Source organism: Balearica regulorum, chromosome W (assembly GCF_011004875.1).
Source record: "Balearica regulorum gibbericeps isolate bBalReg1 chromosome W, bBalReg1.pri, whole genome shotgun sequence".
NCBI lineage: Eukaryota > Metazoa > Chordata > Aves > Gruiformes > Gruidae > Balearica > Balearica regulorum.
This window is the reverse complement of record NC_046219.1, coordinates 25,538,006-25,564,155: the sequence shown is the minus strand read 5'-3', so window position 1 is coordinate 25,564,155 and position 26,150 is coordinate 25,538,006. Positions and strand designations below refer to the sequence as shown.

At 38.0% G+C, this 26,150-nt stretch overlaps 1 protein-coding gene and 1 long non-coding RNA gene across 7 annotated transcripts in view; both read right to left on the bottom strand.

Moving 5' to 3' along the window:
* The window catches only part of LOC142599224 (uncharacterized), a 620,151-nt gene that overhangs the window by 504,115 nt on the left and 89,886 nt on the right, over positions 1–26,150 (bottom strand). The gene's annotated exons all lie outside the window — the stretch shown is intronic.
* Positions 8,822–26,150, bottom strand: part of LOC142599166 (transcription factor RFX3-like) — a 162,744-nt gene continuing 145,415 nt past the window's right edge. For 2 of the 6 annotated variants that reach the window (XM_075738929.1, XM_075738932.1), the window contains 6 exons: positions 17,667–17,764; positions 17,203–17,352; positions 14,178–14,386; positions 13,373–13,526; positions 10,675–10,717; positions 8,822–9,922 (listed from right to left, as the gene is read on the bottom strand). In XM_075738929.1, the coding sequence (XP_075595044.1) occupies positions 9,684–9,922; positions 10,675–10,717; positions 13,373–13,526; positions 14,178–14,386; positions 17,203–17,352; positions 17,667–17,764 (893 nt within the window). In that variant the 3' untranslated portion in view covers positions 8,822–9,683. Of the gene's footprint in view, positions 9,923–10,674; positions 10,718–13,006; positions 13,527–14,177; positions 14,387–17,202; positions 17,353–17,666; positions 17,765–26,150 lie in introns of those variants that run through there. The other 4 variants (XM_075738931.1, XM_075738934.1, XM_075738935.1 and 1 more) reach the window with 4 other exon arrangements.

The window sequence follows — 26,150 nt, the reverse complement described above, 5'->3', positions numbered from 1 at the left end:
GTGGGTTCGGCATGTCGGCGTGGCTCCGGGACAGGTCGAGCGTCCGGTTGGTCGGTCGGTTGTGGGATCGGTAAATCGTTCTCTGTTATCACCCATTGTTGCTATCTGTTATCAGCACTGTTGTTGATTGTTTTCCCTCTCCCTTGCTGTCCCAGTAAACTGTCCTTATCCCAACCCTCAAGGCTTTGCCGTTGTTTTTCCATTCTCCTCCCCATCCCGCCAGGGGAGGGGTGAGCGAGCAGCACGTGGCACTTAGCTACCGGCTGGGGCTAAACCACGTCACCTCTCAAGTACTGATATTGGGGCTGATACTGTTTAACATCTTTATTCATGACTTGGATGATGGGATGGAGTGCACACTCTGAAAGTTTCTGGACAATACCAAATTGGGGTGAGCAGTTGATACACTGGAGGGCAGGGTTGCTACTCAGAGAGACCTCAACACCCTGGAGAAATGGGCTGACAGGAACCTTATTGAGTTCAACAAAGGGAAATTTCCCAGATCTGGGATGGAACTGGATACACCAGTACAGACTGGGGGCTGACTGGCTAGAGAACAGCTTTGCAGAAAAGAACCTGGGATCCTGGTGGACAACTAGTATATGAGCCAGCAGTGTGCCTTTGTGATCAAGGCCAACTGCATCCTGGGCTGTATTAGCAGTAATGTAGCCAGAAGGTTAAGAGAACTGATTTGTCTCCCCCCTCTATTCAATACCAATGAGACTAGAATTGGAGTCCTGTGTCCACTTTGGGGCTCCCCAGTGTAAGACAGACATTGACATACTGGAGTGAGCCCAGCAGAGGGCCACCAAGATAGTCAGGGGGCTGGAGCATATGACATAAAAGGAGAGGCTGAGAGCTGGGATTGTTTAGCCTTCAAAAGAGAAGGAAGGACAAAAGGCAATGGACACAAGCTGAAACATGGGAAATTCCATTTAGATATTAGGAAGTTTTTTCCCCATGAGGATGTCAAACACAAATAGGGGTCATGCTTGGAGAGTGGGGTGGGTTGGACTAGAGACCTCCAGGTGTCCCTTCAAATCTATATCATTCTATAATTCAATAAATGCCCATCATCAGTCCCTTGTTTTCTTGTTCCTCTAAGCTGCTACAACAGTTTAGGAAGCTTTCAGGACTTCCTAAGCTATGGAACAAAGATATTAGTACAAACTTTCAGCTAGTTTGAGCAAAGGTGGTTGGTTTTGTCTCAGAAATATGCTAGTTGTACTCAGGTCATCTGTACTCACATCCCACCAACTGTGGGGAACAGCAACTTCCATCTGGGACAACATCTTTTTAAACACCACTCCAGCTAGATCTGTGATTACGTCTGATTATGCTCTAAACTTTAGTAGTGAAGACAGCTCCAGATTTTGGGTTCATAGTATATCCTTGGGAAAACAGTTCTGTTTGTAAAATTGTTCAGAATAAACTGTCAACAGCACCACATTGTAGTCAAGATTTTTTTTTTGCTCTTTTTTAATACTGTTAGGCTAATTCAGTTATTGGGGAAGAATACATACAATGGTATTTAGTGAAATCTGGAATAAAATCAGGAATAACAGCATCAAGTCAACACAGCAACTCTATTTGGCATACCATTAACAGTGCCAGAAATGGATAAAGGTTTGACTGCCTTGGTTCCTTTGTGGAATAATAATTGGCTTTTTATTTGTGATGGCTTTTGGCACAGTTTAGATTGTTGTGGGCTATATGACTTTTTACACATTAGAAGTGATTGCCTGAGGTGAGGCAAATTAAATACATTTAAAATAACTTGATACAGAATGTAACTTACTTGATAATATCAACATTGTGCAGAAAAATCACCTTGCAGAAGTAATAAAAATGATAGTTTGATGTGTAACCCATCTTATTCTGCTGTCGTCTTACAATACCTTGCATTTCCCTGAATTTCCACCATATTGTATGCTATGGGATCTATATTACAGCACTGTGGGGAGGTTGAACTAAACTTCCATTTATTATTTAAATGATTAAGCTATTTTAATTAATATTAACAATAACAGAGGCTGAATCCTGAACATTCTTTCTGGTAACAGATGCTGAAAAAGAAACTAGTAATATGACCAAATACTGTCAGTCAGGATGAAAGAAGATGTCTTTTACAGCTCCTCTACCAAATGTGTGCTGGAACTAAACCCACTCAGTTTCAACCAAAGCACCAGTTAGGACAGGAAGTCTCAGTCTTCAAACCAATTAGGAGGATTTTGTAAACATAAACCTGGCTTGTCATCAGGGTATAAAGATTTATAGTCTTGTCTGGTAGGATTCATTGCAGGAGCCAGTATTGTATTTGTAATAAGGTTTTGGAACTTGGTTGAAATAAACTGTAAATGATAGGCAACTGTAGATTATAATGCTCATAAATAAATAAATTCAAGCTCTAGGAGGCAGCTTTCCTATCTTTTTTCTAAGCTTTATATGAAATACTTGTTTTGATTCTGGTATTCCAAGCTCACTTTAATGTTCTAGCATTCTGTTACTTGGTGGGTCTTCCCCAATTAAAATAGCATTCTACATTTTTAGATGCAAAACACATGAGGGATCCATGAGAAACATGGCTTGATATGATAGAGACTTTATTCTTTGTTTTCAGATTAAGTACGGTGAAATAAGTTAATGCTGCAAATATTTTCACAATTTTACTAAAGCAAAACTTGCAGTAGTAGGCTTTTGTGGTCATACATTAACAGCAATGAAGTCCAGATGCCAGTCTTCTTGCTCCTAACCCCATTTTAGCTAGCTAAATTCAGAATGGATAATTATTCTTGATATGTAAATTAATATATTCTGCAGTTATTGGAAGCATGAACAGCTATTTAATCAAGTTGACACCTCAAATAATAATTTCTTTTGCAGTCTGAGAAAACCTCAGTTTTTTACTCCTAATACTGCTACATAAATATTAACTGTCTTATTTAAAAGGCAGAAGTTGAAATAATTTTTTCTTTCAAAATCAATAGTATTACAATTTAAAATATTTAATTATATAAACCCCAAAACAATTCAAATGTCAAATGTTTGTAACAGGAAAACAAATTTATTTATTTCAGAAGACAATACACAATTTTGTTTTGAAAAACACAAGAAAACTAGCCTGAGTTCATGTCTGAAATATTCAGAAAAATCCTACTGTCTTTAGTATGTTCCAGTCATTATTTTTAAACAACACACTAAAAGTTAATATATATTTTTATAATTATAAAAGTTTCCTAGTTATTGTACAGTACACAATACAAATTGCCCACAAACTATTATTTAGCTCCTTCCAATTTTGAGAGGACATGAGATACTAAAAGATTTAGCATTTCTCACAAAAAACCCCCCACATCAGGAAATACATATTTACAAAATCAAATACATTATACAAAAAAAACTATCAAATTATTCTGTAAAGATGTTTTCCTTAAATAATTAAAAAGTGTGTTAACTAATTCAAAACCTGCAAACCAACATTACATTGTCACATGTACAGTCTACAGAAACTTTGCTTTCTTAATTTATATGATGTATGCAGTAAATAGGAACACAAAAGTTCAGTTTCTCCTAGTGTTATTACATTTCTGTTCCTGTGGGACTGAATAATGTAATCTGCCACTTACTAAGTGAAATTTAAATGATGGCACTTTAAAAAAACACAGCAGAAAATAAATGGAACCATGTAAGTTTCCTAGAAGGTAAGAAAGCCCTGAGTCATGACAGAATTATTGATTGGCAAGCTGTAGAATTAACCTAATTACAGTTTACCACCTGAGGCAAAATTTCCCAAGTGTTTGAAAGGCACTCAAAGTTTATTCAATAGCCTCATTGGTTATTACTGTAAATCCAAATTTCCAGTGAAGATGAGAAACTTGCTTTGGTACAAAATTATATTTTTCTGACATTTTAAATTGCTTTATTGGGTTACTGTAATATGATATTTAATGTTTAAATACAAAGCAATCACTTTAACAATATATTTGGGAACCCTTTAGTATTCTTTGTGTGAAAACAAAAAAAAAACAAACCAAAAGAAAAAACCCTCTTGTTGATATCAGCGAGTCGAAAGATACTGGATTAGGTCCCTGGTAAACACCAATCAAGGTGAGGTTGTCCCTCCACAGTATTAATTCTTTTAAAATATTTATTATTTTAGAGTAAAGTTCACCCAGTGCTGAAAATTCTTACAAGGCATTTGCACCACAATCAAGGAAGCACTTAAGAACATAAGAACATTTCCCTGATTCGGACTTAAGTGAGGGTCATTTTGATGCTTATAGTCTTGTTATGGACTTTCTTCTCTACAATGAATTTCAGCCTTAATGATCAATTTACAGGGACAATTTTTACCAAATGTTTAGTTACTCAGGGCTTCCAATCCCAACATTTTAATTGCTGGGTTGCTTGTTTGCTTGTTTGTTTTTTTTAAATCAGAATAAACCAAGAAAGTTTAAATGATCAAACTAAGGCATATTTTCCTCAAACAAAAACTAGGTAGTCACTTCGTAAGTGGCTTTTACTATTTCTTAAGTAAAATGGGTAAATTAAACTCAGGTCTGCTGGCATATAAAATCACTAGCAGCAATGTTCAAGGCATGCAAACTGGGAAGCATTTACAATAAATTATGAATAAAATATTGTTAAATTAAAACCCTTTGAGTATTGCATTTTTATTATGCATGAATCGGCACTAACTGACTAAAAATCTTTACAACTTGCACTATACTATTGATGTAATTCCTCTAAACAACGTAATAAGACTTTTTTTTCACTCAGCTAAATTTGAATAAATACATCTGCACCTAACATTGCTGATTGCTACTGCAAGGAACCAGTAGAAAAGCTCAGTAAGGTGGTGTTTCTATCTATAATTTTCAATAACTCTCTACTCACTTCTGAACTTGTTCCCTTGTTCTGGTGAATACTACTTGTAAGAACAAAGGACTTTTTCAACACAGTAGAAGACAGGTGCAATTTCTAGGTGCTGTTGTGTTTTTTTTTCTTTTAAAATTCTGACGTTCAATAGGAATCATCCAAATTGCATCCCTGTAGAGGAAGCTGAATCTAGTACCTTTGTCTTTCCATGAATTTACATAACAGTGATTGAATGTTAAAAGTAATATGAATACAACAGTGTCCTTTTTCTCTATTCATCAGATAGACTGCAGAAAATTTGATTGCAAACATACCAAGGGTTCTATAAAATTAATTATCTTGTTAACTAAGCAGTTTTGGTTTATTTTTTAAGATTTGCATTTATAGTATTAGAGTATTTTAATATTATCCTAAAAGGATTTTCAAAATAGTACAAATATTTTTTTTTCTAAACTTCCATCTTGTAAAGGCATCTTAAAGTAAACTACTTATGTCTGTAGAGTCAAATATTTGATTTCTCCAGATATTTATGCAATTATGAAAACAAAATAGCAGAAGTAGTGTTTTGCACCAGACAGCACATGTTGATGGCAGTGCATAATTTAGCCTAAATCTATTGAGCCTTCTGTAACAAAACCATTTCTGCCTAGTATGCAAGTATTTAATTTAGAAATTAAAAGAAAATAATCTGCAAGACAATCAGCTACTTAAATGTATAGAATATTTTCAGTGGTCTAATTAAATTAGCTAAAAAGTGTATCCTTACAATGCTCAAAGGGTTAATGCAAGACATTACATTAAATTAATTTTCTAAGGCTAAACCTAAGCACTTTGTATTTATGCTTCTATTCCTGTTTTCTTTTTTCTTTTTATCACCAAAGTAGCAAAGATACTAGAATACCATTCACTGACCTGTTTTTAAACCAGACATGATAGTTTTCCTGTTCTACAGAGATGAGGATGCAATTTTCCGAAATTTATACTGATTTCGCAAAGGAACATTTTAAACTCTGAAATCACTGTCACATGAAGTACCAAAAATATTCACATTATTAAAAAAGTTAATTTTTCACCAATTTTTTTCATGACTATAAAAGGTTATTTTATTTTGTAAAACCACTCTATAAATTAAGTTAGATTGCAATGTAGCTCTAACTAATATAAATGTTTTTCTAAACAATGCTGATATTATTTGGTGAGAAACACAAATATAACAGATCAGGTCTCCTCCCATGGAAAACAGAAGCAGTGTTTCAGACATTTAAAAATGCTTCAGTTTAAAATGTTTTATAGACCTATACATTCCTCAGTGACAGTACACCAGCACATTATTTTACACATTTGTGAACTAAAGGCAGAAATGCTGTACATCATAATTTTGTAAGTAAACAATTTAAAGAATATTATCCAAATTTTTTAATGGAACATTAAAAAAAAAGTGCACAAAGCATGCTACAATACAATAACAAAACACAGAATTAGATAACTGAAAAGAGGTTTTTTTTTAAACTGATTTACAATGAGAAATATGAAAATGTATCAACAACTTTTCATAAACATAAAACTTGTAAAAATCGGGTCACGTGTTTTGAAAAAGTAATTCAACAATACCCATTTTGCCACAGTGTTCACTAAGTTATTTGTGCTAATAGGAGAAGTGTCTCTGAAATAATTATTTTGAATTTCACATCAAGATTGGGTAAAATCCACAAATCATATGAGCCCTTATCTTATAATATCTAGCCAGTGGATGCTTGCTACAGCTCTTTAGAGCTCTGAAAGAGTTAAGCAGGCTTCAGAGTGGCAATTCAGCCACATGCTACACACTACATAATTTGGACTGAGATATCCATATCTCTGTTCTTAAATCATCAATAATACTCATCTATTAACAAATATCAAAAGTGTGTAAATTGTTTCATATGTGTACGTTTGATCAAAAATTCAGTAAATTTAAAAGCAAAGCACAAAAATCTCAAACCTGTAAGTATACACAGCAGCTTACAGTAACTTAATTCTTTTAAATATTTGTTAAAGTGGGGAAAATATTACTTTAAAAATTGAGAGAATAATCAGTTGATAAGCCTAGAAATACAAACTCCATTCAGTTATCTGAATCAGGGATAGTTCCAATTCGTTTTGATAACTGCTATTAGAATACATGATATACATTCTATGTTTGTATGCATATATTTTGTTTTCTTTTTGCACTACATGAACAAAATATCAGTCGAGTTATTCAGGTCTCACCTCTTCTTAGCAATCTAGATTTACATGTTACAACCATATTTTTCTCTCAGCAACAATAAATCCAACATTCTACCAATAAAAGACAGTGATAAGAAAACATTTAAGGTTTGTCAACACAAAATTTGAAACCAGGCAATACAGACCATCAGTACAGCATAGAACACCCTATGTTAAAAATGAAAAATGCTGAATATTTAATTTTATTTTACTTGTTAAAATCTTATAATGCAAAATAAAAGGGAGTAAATATTTATCATAGGTTAGTTTTTAGGATTTTTGGTGAAGGGTGCCGATTTCTAAGGGAAAAAACCAAGGTGCGGTGATATTTGGGAGAACAAAATCTATGAGGATTCAGTGCACAGGTGAATTTAGAGATAAGTGAACATAAACCTCATTTGTACTTTTTGCTGAGACAAAAAACATCTACTGACATCAGTAGGAATTGTGCCTATATAGAATGGAGCAGGATGAGTTGGCCTCCAAATTCTGCTGTACACCAAAATGTTAGGACATCTTAGTTGATCTGTAACCATTCTGGGAGCATGTGCAAGCTCTAGCAACAAATTTCTTTGCTAAAAATACACTGTTCATTTCACATGTTGTTCACCCATTTGGTATATATGACTTAAAAAAAAAAATCAATCCACAGTCACACTAGATAAAACAAGAGACTCCCTAAATTTTTATACAGTCCTTTCTATAAAATTGATTTTTTTATTCTCTCATTCAATTTTTTGCTTTTATTTATTTTCACTATTTTAGCTTAGCAAATCCATGTGTCTGCTTTAAAAATAATGAAAATGCTTAAAATAATCAGAAAAAATCAGAGATGTTTAATGTCAATTAATATGGACTGTATAAACCATCACTATAAGATGTAACAATTAAAACATAGCATCAGGCTGACACCCTACCACATATACAAATTGAAAATATGCGCTGCATTATGTACCTGCTCATTTATTTAGTCTGACTTTTTAAAATTAAAATCTGACAAGGATTTAAAAATATATAACCATGCTTATGACTAGGGTCCATTTACTTTGTTAACAACATTTGAAGTTGGTATTAAAGCTAGTTTTGCTTTTCAAGTTCCCAAGCAAATTTTATTTGTAATAAAGTGAAATTCAGCTAGAAACAAGAAAAAATATTTTTATTATCAATTTTAAGAGGGATATTAAAATCACTTAATAATAAACCCCCTTTTATTTCTTTGAAGACTATGTAACCTGCCTTTAATACTTAGGAAATTTGAAAGTGACAGGCACACCTTGTTGAATAAATTTTAAGAGTTATTAAGAATAACAAAAAATACTGAATCTTAGTTTCAGTTCTGTTTAAGGCACCATGTAATAGCCGAGGTACAATGATCCCTGATGTACATTCTTAAATGGCAATGGTCCATATAGCCACCTATTCAAATTCAATGCAATTGGGAATAAGTACAAGTGAGGTGTGCCAGTTACACTACCTTATTAAATTTTTGTAAAAATTTAAATTCACTTTAATAATCAGGAAATATATTTTGAAAAGAAAATGATGCAGGTTGCTACATTCCTTACATTCTATAAATTATCATTTATGAAAGCAGCAGATTGAACTAGTAGTAGGAAAAGACCTGGAATAGAAGAAAGTCATCCAAAAGGAATGTTTTTCTGTATGTCCAGTTCAGCATAACACTTAAAAAAAAATCAAGTCACTTCATTTCTGGTTCAGTTTCTATCAACTACAGTACCACTCAACAACCAAAAGCATCTGTGCAGTGGTCTCAAATATAAAATCAGTAGTCTCCAAAACCAGAGGAACTGGCATGCAAATAAAATCTGGAGCTGTTGATTTTAAAGGAAGCTTGTATTGTTTACATGGTGATCAGATAATTAGGTATGCCTACAGTGTACACATTACCACATTGTTACAATTCTATCACTCATTCTGCATTTGTAAATGCAGTGAAAACAATTCTTCCTTACAGAAAGAAAACAGTAGATCTTCCCAACTCTCCAACATTATGATAAAAATACCCCCTGAATGCTCACAATTTCATCAAAATAGTGTCTTCTAGTTCTATTCAACGAAAAGCGCATTTTATAACAAATCTGATGCATCTGCTGTCAAATGAGTACGCCTCCAGTATAAGTCAAAGAAAGTATTTCTTTCAGTATGTCACAGAAGTGCCTCTAATTAAAAACCTATGTATATGAAAACATTATGACAAATAATTAACATTAAAATATTTTTAAACTACAAAAAAATATGTTATTTTAATTTTAAGAGGACAAATGCATTAACATTAAAAGCTTGGCAAAAATCTTCCTTGATACTTGAAACTAGGAAAACTCATATCAAGTAACCAATGTAAAATGATTTTGCTTACAATTTTTTTTTAAACATCTGGCAAAATGCATACACCCATTTCATTTCACAACTCCAACAAAAGGTAATGTTCAGCACAGCTAAAATTTGATAAGTCAACTTTCAGACCTATTCTCTCCCCCCCACACACGTTAAGTCCAGCATCAACAGGGCTAATGTAGTTGGGGGGGACCAATTCAATATTAGACCGCAGTATATGTATTTCCAGTAGCACTGCATTGTCTGATAGTCTGAGTATTTGTAACAATGGGCTCATTATGAAGCGGGTTCAGGAGGCTCTGATCTACTCCACTCTCAAGCACTGACTGCTGCATGCAGCCCACCTGAAATGCCTGGTTTAGTTCTGTTTTCTCCCTCTTGGCTTGTGGCTCTCCATTTTCATCCAGCTCTTCTATTTCGCTTTCAACTTCACTGCCCTCATCTGCACAAAAAAAAAAAACAAAACAAAAAAACCCAAGAAAAAATAACACAAAGGGAAAAAAATCTAAATACCAGGACCTTTATTTTGCAAATAACATGAAATATGAAAACATAGGGAAGTGTAGCAACCTAATAAAGTTGAAACTGAAAGCTCAACATTTTATTGGGAAAAGTCTCTCATTTTACTGATAAGGAAACTTAACTGAAGAGAGGTTGACTTGCTCCAAATCATACAACCAGTGTAAGAATGGAGAACAAATTAAGCCTTCAATCTACAAAGAGGACATAAACTCATTTCTTAATATAACCTTCAGTAACAATTGGCAAATTATTTGACAAGAGCTTGGACCCAATTTCGCCATCTTCACTTATCAAACCCATCATTCACTACAAATGTAGATATATGTACATGCTCATCATATCTTCCTTTTTCCAACTGTCCATCCCCTTCAACTCTCTCACCAGGATATATAGCTAAATTCTTGGTGAAATTCTGAAAATTTCTTGTGTAAATAATGAACATTTAAAAAAAATATTTCCTATTAAGAACCTGGAGTATTCTAGTCATTATTATATACTATATATAATGTATAGCATATTGTACCCATATAATAGTAATATACACATAATTTAAATTATGATACAGATTTAGATTCTGCTTTGCTATATTTTCAAAAAATAAGGACTTGTTTTGCTCCAAGAGACACATTAGTTCTATATAAAATTATACATTTGAGAGATTTGACTGCTTACCTCTATCCATATTTCCAGGGGATATAGCATTTAAATCACCAAACTGCAAAATAAACAATAAAAAGTGTGGACACAGTCCTACACAAACATGACCTTAGATTATCTATAATGAAGCCAGTAGTATGCTCCAATGGCTTGTGGCTAGTATGAAAGTGTATGCATGTGACTGCAGTCACATCCATAGTATACCAGTTCATTTTCCATTTGATCTGCGAACTAGTTATACAAAAAAAAAAGTGAAAAGTTGTTCAGAAGTAAAAAATGCAACCTTCCTTCCTCCCTTTCCTTGTCTGAGTCATCTACCCTTCTCTTAAATGAGAAGCAGCAGAGCATAATTTGATGAGTGAATCTCAAATAAAAGGAGTACAATATTTAGATAAATATATTTCTAACCATACCTGTTTCAGTCCTTTTCAGAAATACAGAAAGATAAAACTTAAGTGAACACTAAACAGCATAAGCAGCAGCAGCCCTATCCTTCCAGGTTCCCTCACATATACTTCTTCCTCACCTCCCCATACCCATCCTTTCACCTTAAGTGTTCACATGGCCGTGCAAAGAACCACATGACAGAACTGACCCAAGAAAAATCCCCATAATTTTAATGGGATTATTTTGCACAGGATGAATTCTCTGATCCAGTTAACCACTGGACTGCCTGAGTACATGTGCCAACACCAATGTCCAAAGCTAAGAGTAGGAGGAGACAGTGTTTTTCTCAGCTGCAAAGCCAGTTTATACTGGCTTCAAGTGTTTGTCAAACTAGCCTTAGTCTTTCCCATTTTATTTCAACCACAGTGAGTAAATGCAGAGAAACACAAGAAGCCATGCATTTAATGAATATTTACATCTTCCCTGTTCCCCTCTCACCTCTAAAAGCTTTAGATTGCATATTTTCTCTCTAAGATTATATCCATCAAGTTTACCAAAACATTATAGGAAGTCCCACAGTACACCAAAAACATTACATTTAACATAGACCATGTCTGTCAAGAAAACAAGAATGTAGCAATACTACACTTTTGCAATACTTTGCTATAAATGTAATGGCAGAGTTTAATCAAATATCTAATCAGAAAGAGTCATTTATTTTTTCTAAAATATGTCATATCAATTGAACTACAAATTAAGCCAAGACTCCCCATCTCTATGAAAAAGTACATATTTTTATAATATTTAATGATACTATTTAATATATCCTGAGGGAAGAATGATATATCAAGTCATGCAAGGTGACTTACAACTTAACAGTAAGATAAAACATGATATAATGATCATCAAGTATAAAAACATTAAGCTTCGCTCTGGTGAACCATCTATCATATGTCCACATCTATCCCTTTTTTAGCACTTTAAAAGTACAGTTCCTTGATGATAACTCCTAAGATAATGTGAATTCTTAAGCAACTCACACAAAATTAATGGTTAGGTGAGCTACTGAAAAAAAAGAGGTCTGAGATAAACTTCAGTTTGCAAATACCATGGACACATATAAGACACAGTGGTTTTCAATTGAGACTTTTGCTGTTTATTTATAATGAAATACATTGAAATATGCGCATGAAAATATGCCATGTTCCAATCCTGCAAGTACTTCTGTGCTACTTTAATTTCATGCATGTTCTTGTCAGTTGGCACTGGTTAACAACCAAACACCCATTCAGCCATTCGCTTACTTCCCCACCCCCCATCCCTCTGGACGGGGAAGAAAATAGGAAGAACTGGAATGAGAAAGCTCATAGATGAAGATAAAGACAGGGAGATCACTTACCAATTACTGTCACAGGCAAAACAGACTCGACTTGGGGAATTTAACTTATTTATTGCCAATTAAAATAAATATTTTATTACTGATTCGAGTATTGGTAAGCAAAAGCAAAAAAGAACAAAACATTTAAACACTTAAGGAAAACATCTTTCTTCCCCCTTTCCCAGGCTCAACTTCACTCCAAGCACCTCTCTTCCCCCTGTGTTATTGTCACAAGTTACACTCAGTCCCTTCAGCAAGGCAATGGGTGGTGCAGGGGGGGCTTGTGGTCAGTACATAACAATTTTTCCCTGCCACTCCTTCCTTCTCACACTTTTCCTCTGGTCCAGTGTGGGTTCTCCAAAGGCTGCAGTTCCTTTGGGAATATCCCTCTGCTCTGGAGGTTCACCACAGGCTGCAGGGAATATCTCCTCCACCATGGAGTATCTCCTACTGCTCTGACCTTGGTGTTCCCTTTGCTGTTTCTCACTCTTTTTTATTCCCTCCTCCTGTGCCTATCTGGTGTTTTCTGCCCTTTCTTAAATATGTTTTCACAGAGGCACCCAAAAGATTTGATTGAGCAATTTTTCTATTATTCTATTCCTTTATTATTTTCATATAAACTATTTAGTTTTCTAGAACTCAAAAAAGTAGGTTTCTACCTAGTAGGTTGATCTGCTTTTTTTTTTTTTTTTTTTGAGCGAGCTCGTTGGCAGAGAATCAGTGTTATAAGTCATTGTGGTTTTAGTACTCTCAAAAACAATCAGCCAAGGAAACATGGATTAAGGTATATAACCCAAATTTGAAGATGCCAATGTATTTGCAACTCAATCTGCAACAGTTGTATTACAAATTATCCCATAGCTCCATGTAAATGTCAAAAAATAATGTAGATGCATATCCAAATTAATCACTAAATCCACCAATCCATTGTCTTGCATATTATCTTACCTCTCCCATAACTGCGATAGGCGTCTCTCCTGTTGCCTGAGCAACACGATGTTCTACTAAGTAAAACATGTACTCATCATAAAGCAAGCGGATCAGATGAAAAGAGCCAAAGCTAGCAGCACTGCGTAAGGTTAAATCTCGAATCACCATTGAGCTATTTAAATATGGGGAAAAAAAAATTTATGAAATAAACATCACAATTCTTTAATAATTTATTCATATGGAATATGCACTTCAAGAATAATATTTTTTTAAGTAATGCTATCCACAAACAACTGATTTATGGTGTCTTCAGAAAAAAATGTCTGGGAAAGACAATTATTTGCCTCTCCCCTTTTTCTGAAAGCATGGTTGGAGACCACATTACACAACTAGAAGCTAAATATTCAAAAAGATAACTGATACAGTAGCAGATGACATGGAATATTTGTCTTGATGTTCTTTTTACATATTAAAAAATATTTTGTTTTCCCTGCATAATAAAAAGCCACGGTATTTTAATAAATAATATTAAGAACATTGGCTTTAAAATTATATAGGTATTCAATCCAAAATGTTTCATAGCATGTTTCCAAAACAGGATAAAATTCTAACCTCATTACACTTGCACAAGGCCTTTAAAATAATATACAAGGATCATTTAATCCACTGCTGTGTTGCACATAGCCCTGTGTTTAATGTTAACAACACTAATCTTTCGGGGGGGAAACTATTGTCTGATATTGATTGTGGCAACATTATTACAGCATACAATTTAGCAAATAATAAAATAGCTAAAATAATTTAGAAGAATATTAAGAACTACCTGTAGAAAGACCATTTTAAAAGAAATTGCCGTGCTGCTTTAGGAAAGCTGGGTCTTCCTTCATATGGTTTCAATGCTTGCATCATTACATTATCAAGCCAGGCAGCCCACTGCTCCAGAGTGCTCTGCTGCTGAAGAGTCACCTTGAAATCTGTTTCTAGTCTTTGAACCATATTGTCATCACACTGACACACCCAGGAAGCCTGTTCCTGTTACAACACATAGCAAACATGAAAGCAAAACACAAAATGTAAATTATTCTTAAAGATTGAACAATTAAATGAAAAGAATGAAATACACTTATTAGGCAAACTAATGAGCATTTTTATTTTCATGTGTCTTTCAATTTTGTTGGAAGAAAATGAGAGTAAGGAACCCAAAGTATAAAAATGGGCATCAAAAAAAGCACATGCACACAAAAATACGATGGAAAAAATGCATTGCAATTTTCCATATTAATTTTCATGAAAGGATTTTTGACTTCCATCATTCATAATTTTTCTAGTAAAAATTTCAGGAATTGTCAGGCTTGGGACTACAGGAACAAGGAGTGGAAAGGGCAATCAAATGGAAGTTGAGAGAGTAAGAAATAAAGAGAAACCAACAAATCAAAGTACCATGGTTCTTATTGCTTTGAAGGAGTTAAGACCAAATACAATTTCTGTTACATTTTTTTAATCACCTCACTTAAAAAAAGCTTTGTTTTACAGGCAAAAAAGGGTTGTTGTGTTTATCCATAGTCTGCAATATATTGCACATTGCTTAATGAGTAATAGAAAAAGCACACAATTGGACAAACACAGTCCATGTACAATAATGAGCAATTCACAGTATTATCATGGAATGTGATTATATTAAATTTTTAAGTTTAAATAAGACCAATAGGACACTTCTGTTAAATGGAACTTAGAGAAAACCAATATTGATTTAATATAGGCCATATTCTTAAACTCTAGCTATCACATGCCAAGTTAACATCTCAACATTCATAGACCCTATATCTTGCCACAGAACAATATTTAATATACCATATATTTGGTCACATACTAAATTTTAGGTAGTTTACACACTATTATGCAATATAACTATATCTGTGTTAAATTTTATTTATTCAAAGGTCTTTGCAACAAGCAACAAAGAATTTAACTGTTGCTAGTGAACTTCTGAACGTATGTTAAGATAAAATGTGTTAAAATTTTTATTCATCAAAGACGACAAATGTATGACTACCAGTAATCTGGGCCATGACAATTAGTTGAGCAACAGGAGAGGAAAAATGTTGTTTCTTCTAAGGAAAAGAAAGAGGTAGAAGGGAAACTTTTTTCTAAACTTAATGAAAAATAATAAATTGATGTTTTACAAATAACTGGAAACTAGTTCTAACCAGTTACTTAGGAAAGGCTGGAAATGTAAACACAAATAATTAAAGAAAGTATACTAATGATATTGTCTTTGAAATAAAAATAAATGTAATGAAACAATCTGTACTAGAAATAGTGCTGTATGTTCAATATTTTTTTATGGAAGATCAGAAGCTATGCTACTATCCAAGATTTCATCTTCAGGCATTGTTCATGCTATTCATTATAAGAACACATGTAATCTACACTTTCATTTGCATTAATTAAAAATTGGCAGAATGCGTGGTCTGAAAGATAAGAAGCCTTAGAGAAAATGGAAATACATAATGGTTCTGAGGTTTTATTTTCCTTATGGCCAAAGTGTAAGCTGGAAAGTTTCAAGTAAATCACTGCATATATAGAAATCAGCAAAATGTTCCCACTTTGCTTTCTTAATGGATGTGGTGGGTTGACCCTGGCTGGGGGCCAGGTGCCCACCAGAGCTGCTCTATCACTCCCCCTCCTTAACTAGACGGGAGAAAAGGTATAACGAAAGGCTTGTGGGTCGAGATAAGGACAGGGAGAGATCACTCACTAATTATCGTCACGAGCAAAAGAGACTGAACTTAGAGAGGGAATTCATCTAATTTATTACCAAGCAAAACAGAGTGGAGGAATGAGAAATAAAATCAACTCTTAAAACACCTCCCCCCACCCCTCCCATCTTCCCGGGCTCAACTTCACTCCCGGCTTCAACCTCCACCTCCCTCAGCGGCACAGGGGGACGGGGAATGGGGGCTACGGTCAGTTCATCACACGGTGTTTCTGCTGCTTCTTCATCCTCAGGGGGAGGACTCCTCACACTCTTCCCCTGCTCCAGCATGGAGTCCCTCTCACGGGAGACAGTCCTTCATGAACTTCTCCAACGTGAGTCCTTCCTACGGGCTACAGCCCTTCACGAACTGCTCCAGCGTGGGTCTCTTCCATGGGGTGCAGACCTTCAGGAGAAAACTGCTCCAGTGTGGGTCCCCCATGGGGTCACAAGTCCTGCCAGCAAACCTGTTCCAGTATAGGCTCCTCTCTCCACGGGTCCTGCCAGGAGCTTGCTCCAGTGTGGGCTTTCCAAGGGGTCACAGCCTCCTTCAGGTGTCTCCACCTGCTCCGGCATGGGGTCCTCCACGGGCTGCAGGTGGAATGTCTAACACCCCCTCATCCTTCCTCCATGGGCTGCAGGGGGACAGCCTGCCTCACCATGGTCTTGTCACCACGGGTTGCAGGGGAATCTCTGCTCCGGTGCCTGGAGCACCTCCTCCCCCTCCTTCTGCACTGACCTTGGTGTCTGCAGAGTTTCTTACATCTTCTCACTCCTCTCTCCAGCTGCAAAAGCTCTCCCTAGGTTGTTTTTTTCCTTCTTAAATATGTTATCACAGAGGCACTACCACTGTCGCTGATTTGCTCGGCCTTGGCCAGCGGTGGGTCCGTCTTGGAGCCAGCTGGCATTGGCTCTATTGGACAAAGGGGAAGCTTCTAGCAGCTTCTCGCAGAAGCCATCCCTATAGCCCCCTGCTACCAAAACCTTGCCACACAAATGCAATACAATGGAATAAGAAGAACTAACAATAAAAATAAAAAAATTGAGGGGAAATAACGATTTTTAAACTCTATTTTTTAAAGCCACAGTTTACCTGTACATTAGCAAAATCAACACGATTGAGATCACTGAGCATCTGGTTGATCTGAGAAGTGTTCTGAAGCACAGCCCGAGCTGCCTGAGCCAGGTGATTAAGAGATGTGTACCTTCTCAAAGTCTGGGCAAAGGCACTTACAGCGGCAACCTATGAAGAAATCCATTTATCGTAACACATTGTGCTTATCAACAGGTCTTCTGTTTCATCTATTTTAATTTTAAAATTGCTATATTAATTTATGAGCCCTCAGATATTGCAATTCACATATAATGGAAGAAATACAGGTTTTGCTATTAATTTTTATTGGCAAAACAAAGTTATTTCCAATCCCATGTTTCATGTTTGATGTTCAACTTAAATATGATATTTATCATAAAAGTTAAAATGCTGCTACTTTTAGATCTTAAATGACATCTAGCGTACAACTGCATAAATGAAGAAAACTGCAGTAAATTGTTTACCTTGGTTTGTATCATTCTCTGTGGAATATTGTTCATGGCACTGGAAAGCCAACCTTCAAGGCTTTTTGCAAAATTGCGAATGGCTTGGGTCAAGGCACCTAAACATTAAAGAATAAATATAAAATGAAAAAGATGGCAAGGTGCCTCTCTCGAAACCTTTTGCATCCTCAGTATTTAAATATTCCACATTGAGATCTGCTGCTTTTATTGGCTCAGAGACTTATCCAGTCTAGGTTCAAATCCCTCCCAGTACAAGAAGGATGTTGATAAACTGAAGCAAGTTCAGTAGAGGGCCACTGACATGGTCAGGGGACTGGAGCACATACCTTATGAGGAGAGGCTGAGGGAACTAGGTTTGTTCAGCCTGGAAAAGAGAAAGTTTAGAGGGGGCCTAATAGCAGCTTTTCAATACCTACAAGGTATCAAGAAGATGGAGTCAGACTCTTCACAATGATGCATGGCAAGAGGGTGATAGGCACTGGGTATAAACTGAAAAGAGATACGTCCTGATTTGATAGGAGAAATTTTTTCACCTTGAGGACAGTAAAGCAGTGCCAGTTCATGGCTACTCATTGGACTCTCTCCAGTAGTTCCCTGTCTCTCTTGTACTGGGGAGCCCAGAACTGGACACAGGACTCCAGGTACACAGTACTCAGTTGATGCTGAATAAAGGGGAAGGACCACCTACCTGGACCTACTGGCAATACTTTGCCTAATGCAGCCCAGGATACCATTAGTCCTCTTTGCGGCAATGGCACACTGCTAGCTCATGTTCAACTTGGTGTCTACCAGGACTTGCAGGTCCTTTTCTGCAAAGCTGCTTTCCAATTGGCTGCTACCCCCTGGCATGTACGAGATACTGTGATATATCAGCCACTCTTCCCTGTTTCGTTCCATCAGCCAACTTGCTGAGGGTACACTCTGCCCCATCATCCAGATCACTAATGAAGATGTTGAACAGTATTGGACCCAGTATTGACCCCTGGGGTACACCACTATTTACTGGCCTCCAACTAGACTTTGTGCCACTATGACCATGGGATCGTCTCTGAGGACGGAGGACTGCTAGGGAGAGGCAGGATCCACATGACCAAGTGGGGCACAAACAGCTTTGCCAACAGGCTGGCCAACCTGGTAAGGAGAGCTTTACACTAGGAATGATGGGGAAGGGATGACCAACAGTCAAGTGAGGAAGTCATAGACTGGATGGGCAAGTAAAGGATGTGGGGTAAACAGGAGGGACCTCATAATCAACGAAACTGTGTTGAAAGTGGGCCACTTCAAGCATATGCACATAACTAAGGAAGTGTCAGGAGATCAGCATTATGGGAAAGCTTTCATGCCTTTTTGGGGAAATTCGTATGACTAGGTGCCTCTCTGAAGTCCCTACACGCTTATGCATGAACATGGGGAAAAATAGGAGGTATTAGTCGCCTGTGAGCATTTGCAGGGCTACAATCTCAGGGATTACAGAGATATTGTGGGATGGATCATACAACTAGAGTGCTGCAATGGATGGATAGACAATCTTTAGGGAAAACAGGCCAAGAGGAGGTGGAATGCATGGAGCTTTTCCTAGGGATAGATGATAAGCCAGTTGAGAGCTTAAGAGTCTGGGTTAGATGACATGCCAATGTGGGTGATGTTGTCGGTATCTGATACAGACTGCCTGATCAGGAAGAAGTAGATGAAGTCTTGTGGTGGGTTAACCTTGGCTGGCCACCATGTGCCCACCAAGCCACTCTATCACTCCCCCTTCTCAACAGAACGGGGGAGAAAAATGCAATGTAAAGCTCGTAGGTCAAGATAAGAACAGGGAGAACATTCAGCAATTACTGTCACAGGCAGAACAGACTTGGTTTGGGGAAGATTAATTTAATTTATTGCCAATTAAACAGAGTAGGATAATGAGGAATAGGAACAAATCTAAAAACACTTTCCCCCCACCCCTCCCTTCTTCCCGGGCTCAACTTCACTCCCAACTCTTCTCTTCTACCTCCTCCCCCTGAGCAGTGCAGGGGGACAGGGAATGGGTCAGTCCATAACACTTTGTCTCTGCCTCTCCTTCTCATACTCTTCCCCTGCTCCAGCGTGGGGTCCCTCTCACGGGAGACAGTCCTTCACGACCTTCTCCAACGTGGGTCCTTCCTATGAGTTGCAGTTCTTCACAAAGTTCTCCAGCATGGGTCCTTTCCACAGAGGGCAGTCCTACAAGGATGGACTGCTCCAGTGTGAGTGTCCCCACTGGGTCACAGTACCTGCCAGAAAATCTGCTCCAGCATAGGCTCCTCTCCACAGGGTCACTGTTCCTGCCAGGAGCCTGCTCTAGCATGGGCTCTCTATGGGTTGCAACTTCCTTCAGAGCACACCCGCCTGCTCTCATGCAGGGTCCTCCATGGGCTGCAGGGTGACAATGTACTTCACCATGGTCTTTACCATGGGCTGCAGGGGAATCTTTGCTCTGGCGCCTGGAGCATCTCCCCCCCCCCTCCTTCTTCACTGACCTTGGTGTCTGCAGAGTTGTTTCTCTCACATATTCTCACTCCTCTCTCCCATCTGCTGTTGTGCAGCAGTTTTTACCCTTTCTTAAATATGTTATCAGAGAGGTGCTACCAATGTCTCTGATTGGCTCAGACTTTGGCCAGCAGCGGGTACCTCTTGGAGCTGGCTGAAACTGGCTCTTTCCAACATGGGGACAGCTTCTGGTGTCTTCTCATAGAAGCCATCCCTGCACCCTCCACCTCTACCAAAACCTTGCCAGGTCTTCTTCAGGCAACTGGAATAAACATTAAGTTCACAGGCTCTGGTTCTCATGAGAGACTTGAACAACCCCAATATCTGCTAGAGGGACAACAAAGCAGTGCACAAGCAACCCAGGAGGACAGTTAAGCAGTGCAACTGGTTGCCCAGAGAGGTTTGTGTAGTTTCCATCCTTAGATGTTTTCAAGACCCGACTGGGTAAAGTCCTGAGCAAACGGGTCTGAATTCAGCATTGACTATGCTTTGAGCAGGAGGTTGGACTAGAGACCTCCTGAGGTCCCTTCACACTTGAATTATTCTTTAATTCTATATTATGTAACAATTATTTAGTTTCTGATTTAACAAGTAGAACTGACCACTTCACGCAAGACCCTTTCAAGAAACTTATGATTAGCAGTGAAAATTCTTTCTGACATTCATACAGATATATCAGTAATTGCAATAATTGTTTCCTGTCTCCTGAAAACTTGCATCATGAATTTTCCACCTTCAATTTTTGCCTAAGTGCTTTTGCTTTTAAAGAGAAAAACCCTGCAGGAAATGGGAATTATTGCAATACTGCAGTTTCCTCAAGTAAGCTCAAAGCACCCTGAACCATTGCCAACATGCTGTTTATTTTAGTTCTGAAGAATAAAATGCAACGTGCAGTGTTCAAAGACAGTATCAATAAGCAATATATAAGAATGTGTTTAACTAACAGAAGGTAGGATTGCTGTTACTGCTGTGAAATCTTGGTGGTGGAGAATGAATGCTGCTGCAGTAATGAAGAAGAAAAAACTAGAAAAGGGAAATCATATTATCTTTAAGTGATTTTTTTTTTCACTACATCTAAGAAGAAACAGTCTAAGTAAAGACTGGATTTTGTTTGGTAGAGTAAGAATGAATGGTTAATGGAAGTTACCTAATATGAGAAATGCCCTTTTTCAACTTGAGTAATCGATGAATCCTGTAATTAAGAACTTCTGCTAGCAAAGTTAGCCAATTTGTTTAAAAAGAAATATTTTATTTTTCACAGCATTCTTTTCTTCAAATTTGTAGTGATAACTAGTTTATGTAACTGCCCCCAAAGGTGGATGCTCATCTGAAATTTAATTTGGATTTATAAAACTTCTGTATTAGCTCTATGGAATAGGCTTATTTGTCTTTTTTTCTTTTTTTCTTTCTTTCCTGAGGTTTCCAGGCAAAGAACAAATGCTCTTTTGTACTGTCAGTCATTGAACCCACTTATGCTTCTACATAAACATTTTTTGTATGCACTTACTCATTAAGTAAGCATTCACTTAAAGTCAAAGCATTTCACTTAAAGTATAAGGAATACTGTAAATAAGGAAAATATTTTTTTTCTGGTCAAATGCTATGTAAAACACCTAAAATCTTTTTCACCCCACTGTATTACAGGATGATCTGTTTTAAAAAATAAGTGTGGAAAGAAGCAGCTCAGTGTCATCCTGATTATAAAAATAATCTTTAGCTATGAAGAAAGAAGAATTCTAAATTCTAAAGAAATAATATTCCCTCTTTCTAGCTAAACACTATATTATTAGAGGAAAGTGATGTATAGAGTGATCACAAACTTCTAATGAGCTATGAAAATGATACATTATATTAAAAAAAATGTTGTCCTCTGTCCTGTAAATAGTAGTTAACATATCCAGCCATTACCAAAAAGCCTAAGCAGTTACATGCTCCAAACATTCTTCAAGTTGATCTGGCTATCATCAAAATTGCCAAAATTCTTCCAGAGAATCTTAAGAACAATCTGGTGCAAAATAAATGGCCTAAATTCATTCTGATAGTTTGCAAAGTGTTACTAAACAGACATTAAATGATGTAGCAAAAAAAGTTATGAGGATAATATTTATTTTTGGATAAGCATTCAAAAAAGCTTGAGTTCTCATCTGAAATCTCTCCCCTACACAAATCTCACAAATAACAAGATTTTGCAGTCTTTCCGGTACTTGTAATTGCTGAAATTGACAAATACAATGTGAAAAATATGTTGAACATAACTTCTCTGCCTGGAATAGCAACTCCCAAACAAGTTTGTTACTGTCCATCCTTTCACTTGTGAAGAAATAAAAAGGCCATTCTCAGGGGAAAGGATCTATTGCCAGTAATACACAGTGGCTCTGATCTTTTGCTAAAATAATTAGATAATAATCAACTTTACTCCTGACTCAAATATAGAGTGTTTGACTTCTTTTTAAACAAAGAAATTTGGCTTTTTCCTACAGAGTAGTTTTTCATTTTTGTGGGCACTAAAAAGTTTTCACAAAAATTTCAAGTGACCAAATTTTACTTAGAACTTGTTTTTCAAAAAGTTTTTCCTCACTGTTGATTTCTTTTATGGTAATATTTATTAGGAAGTTCTGTGACAGAGTAGGTTTTGGGGGATTATCCCCCCTACCCCAAATACTGAAAATCAGAAAAAGAAAAAAAAAGATGAAACTCATAAAAATAGAATTATCAGTTTACATCCTTACTAAATTAAACACATTTTCCCATATTTTTGGCCAGCTGCTGTTGGTACCTTTCCGATTATCCAGAAAAAAAACAAACCTGCCTATGCTGGGATATTTCTACAAAGCAGTACTTGCAAATATTTTCCTGAGTTGCTTCTTACAGCATAGCTAACAGGCAGCCAACAGATGCAGCACTTTGCTCACAAGGGGACCAGAAACTTTGCAGACAACAGCATTTGTGTCCTGAGCAGTGGTGTTAATGTGTCACAGGGCAACACCTCCGCCATCGGAGCAACAATCTCTATAATGTCAGAGGCCTCAATCCAGACCGAACTCCCGAAGGAGGATGCAGCTCTCAGAGTACAGTGAGTGCCTGGGGTCTCTCACTGAGGCTGGGGCAGAGGGAGACAGTTTCCTTGTCTGCAGAAGGTGTGCAGTGGTACAGGATCTGTGTTGCCAAGGAGGTACAGGAAGAGGTCAGCAGACTGCGTGGTATCAGAGATGGTGAGAAAGAGATCAGCCAGATTGTTTTCAAGACCCTGTAGCCTGAACTCTCAGCTGTATTGAAGGAGGTTCAGGTTGTCTGTGCTTATTGGGTTAGGAAATGGTGAAGGCCAGAAGCTTGTGACTTCTAGCAACAGGAAGAAGGCTCCTACTGCATATCTCCAACTAAAGAACAGGTTCGGTACCCTCGCAGGAGATGAGGGTCTGGGAACTCTGTCCAATGAAGCATCTGATTCTTACAAACGAGGAAGCTTTTCTTACAGTTCTTACAAACTGGTTGGCAGTGTGAAGGTTGGGGGGCAGCCTGGACTGCATTGACCATGAGATGGTGGAGTTGAGAATCCTGAGAGGAGGGAACAAGGCAAATGGAAGGATCACAACTCCAAACTTCAGGAGAGCAGACTTTGGCCTGTGCAGGGACCTGCTTGGAAGAATCCCATGGGAGACAGTCCTTGAGAGCAGAGGGGGTCTAGGAGACCTGTTTGATATTCAAGGATCACCTCCTCCAAGCTCAAGAATGGTCCATCGCAATGAGCAGGAAATCAAACAAAGGTGACAGATCTGCATGGACGAACAAGGAGCTCCCAACTAAACTCAAACATAAAAAGGAAGCTGGAAAAGGGGGCAAGTGACCCAGGAGGAATGCAGACATACTGTCCAAGTGTGCAGAGATGGGGTTAGGAAAGCCAAAGCCCACCTGGAGTTGAAACTGGTGAAGGGCAACATTAAGGGTTTCTACAGGTACACCAGCAGCAAAATGAAGACCAGAGAAAATGTGGGCCTGCTGCTGAATGGGGCAGGGAACCTGATGACAAAGGACATGGGAAAGGCCGAGGTACTGAATACCTTCTACACCTGAGTCTTTACTGGTAAGGATTGCCTTCAGGAATCCCAGGCCTCTGAGACCAGAGGGAAAGTCTGCAGCAAGGAAGAGTTCTCTGCAATAGAGGAGGACCCAGTCCATGCACAAGTACATGAGACCTGATGGGATGCACCCATGAGTGCTGAAGGGAGCTGGCTGATGTCATTGTGAAGCCACTCTCAATTATCTTTGAATGGTCATGGTGATCAGGGGAGGTTCCTGAGGACTGAAAGAAAGCAAATGACACTCCAATCTTCAAGAAGGGCAAGAAAGAGGATCTGGGGGACTACAGGCTGGTCAGCCTCACCTCTATTCCTGGGAAGATGATGGAGAAAATAATCCTGGAAGCCATTTCCAAAGAAGGTGCTTGATAGGAATCAGCATGGATTTAGGAATGGGAAATCATGCCTGACCAATATGATAATCCTTCTACAATGAGTCAACTAGCTTGGTGGACGAGGAGGGGAGCAGCAGATGCTGTTTATCTTGACTTTAGTAAGGCTTTTGACACTGTCTCCCATAACAGCCTCATAGACAAGCTGACAAAATACAGGTTAGATAAGTGGACAGTGAGGTGGACTGAAAACTGGCTGAACTGCCAGGCCCAGATGGTTGTGATCAGAAGCATAAAGTCTAGCTGGAAGCCAGCTAGTGGTGTCCCCCCAGGGTTGATCCTCAGGCCAATACTGTTTAACAACTTCATTAATGACCTGGATGATGTGACAGAGTGCACCCTCAGCAAGTTTGCAGATGATACAGAATTGGGAGGAGTGGTTGATAGACCAGACGGCTGTTGCGCCATTCAGAGGGACCTCGACAGCCTGGAGAAATGGGCAGACAGGAACCTCATGCAGTCCAACAAGGGGAACAGGTTGCCCAGAGAGGTTGTGGAGGCCCCATGCCTGGAAGTGTTTAAGACCAGGTAGGATGAGGCTTTGGGCAATGTGGTCTAGTGGAGGCTGTCCCTGCCCGCAGCAGGGGGTTGGAACTAGATGATCTTTAAGGTGCCTTCCAACCCAAACCATTCTATGATACTATGAAATGCCAAGTCCTGCCGCTGGAGAGGAATAACACGATGCCCCAGTACAGGCTAGGGGCTGACTGACTGGAAAGCAGCTTTGCAGAGAAGGACATGGAGGTCCTGGTGGACAACAAGCTGAACGTGAGCCAGTAATGTGCCCTTGCAGCAAAGGAGGCCAATGGCATATCCTGCATTAGGAACAGTGTTGATAGAAGGTTGAGGGAGGTGATCCTTTCTCTCTACTCAGCACTGGTGAGACCACACTTGGAGTACTGTGTCCAGTTCTGGGCTCACCAGTACAAGTTCAGCGAAGAGCCACTGCAGTGATGAAGGGATCGGAGCATCTCCCATAGGAGGAGATGCTGAGAGAGCTAGGATTTTTTAGCCTGGAGAATGGAAGACTTAGGGGGGATTTTATCGATGTGTCTAAATACCTGATGGGAGAGTGTATTGAAGATGGAGTCAAACTCTTCTCAGTGGTGCCCAGTGACAGGACAAGAGGGAATGGGCACCAATTGAAACATAGGAAATTCTGTTTAAACTTAGGAAAAATCTTTTTTACTCTAAGGGTGGTCAAACACTGGACCAGGATGCCCAGAGAGGTTGTGGAGTCTCCATCCTTGGAGATATTCAAAACCTGACTGGACAATGTCCTGAGTAACTTGCTCTGGTTGATCCTGCTTTGAGCAGGGGTTGAGAGTGGGTTTGGACTAGACAATCTCCAGAGATCCCTTCCAACCTCAACTAATCAACTATTCTATGGTTCTGTGATTACACTTGAAGTCACCATGGCAGAAGGTGTCATTTACAGTATCAAAAATAGCTTTGCTAGCTACAAGGATAGCTGAGGCTCTATGTCTTAAAATATTAATCCA